Below are 381 nucleotides of genomic sequence, written 5' to 3' on the forward strand. Positions count from 1 at the left end.
GGGGCAGGGAAAAAAAGGGGGGGGCAGAGAGAAGAGGTGGGGGGGAAGGAAATGAAACGAAACAAAACCACAACCAAACCCTTGAAACAATAGTGAATTTTCTTGCAGGAGTTGCCTTTAGGGAGCAGGCTGGGTCGTTTTGTTTTGTTTTAAATCACTAAGTGATTTTTTTTTTTTAATATATAGAATTCTCTCTCTCTTTTTCTTTTTTAATTCCTTGTGGATTTTCAACCCCAGGTTTTGAGGCCCGGGGTGACACACAGTCACACACACACACACACACACACTCTCACACGCTCACTCACACACTTACACACTTACGTGACAGCAGGGAGGGGCTCATTGTTGTGTATGTGTGTGTTTCCCCCCCCCCCCAAAAAG

General features: G+C 45.1%; 1 protein-coding gene across 1 annotated transcript in view; it reads right to left on the reverse strand.

Moving 5' to 3' along the window:
- The window catches only part of LOC104386421 (beta-adrenergic receptor kinase 1), a gene marked incomplete at its 3' end in the record, with an annotated part of 37,318 nt that extends 36,975 nt beyond the window's left edge, over positions 1–343 (reverse strand). Inside the window, exon 1 of the mRNA XM_009995030.1 lies at positions 322–343. Within this exon, the coding sequence (XP_009993332.1) occupies positions 322–343 (22 nt within the window). The remainder of the gene's footprint in view (positions 1–321) is intronic.
- Positions 344–381: the final 38 nt, after the last annotated feature.

The sequence above is a fragment of the Chaetura pelagica genome, unplaced genomic scaffold, assembly GCF_000747805.2.
Source record: "Chaetura pelagica isolate M959 unplaced genomic scaffold, ChaPel_1.0 scaffold553, whole genome shotgun sequence".
NCBI lineage: Eukaryota > Metazoa > Chordata > Aves > Apodiformes > Apodidae > Chaetura > Chaetura pelagica.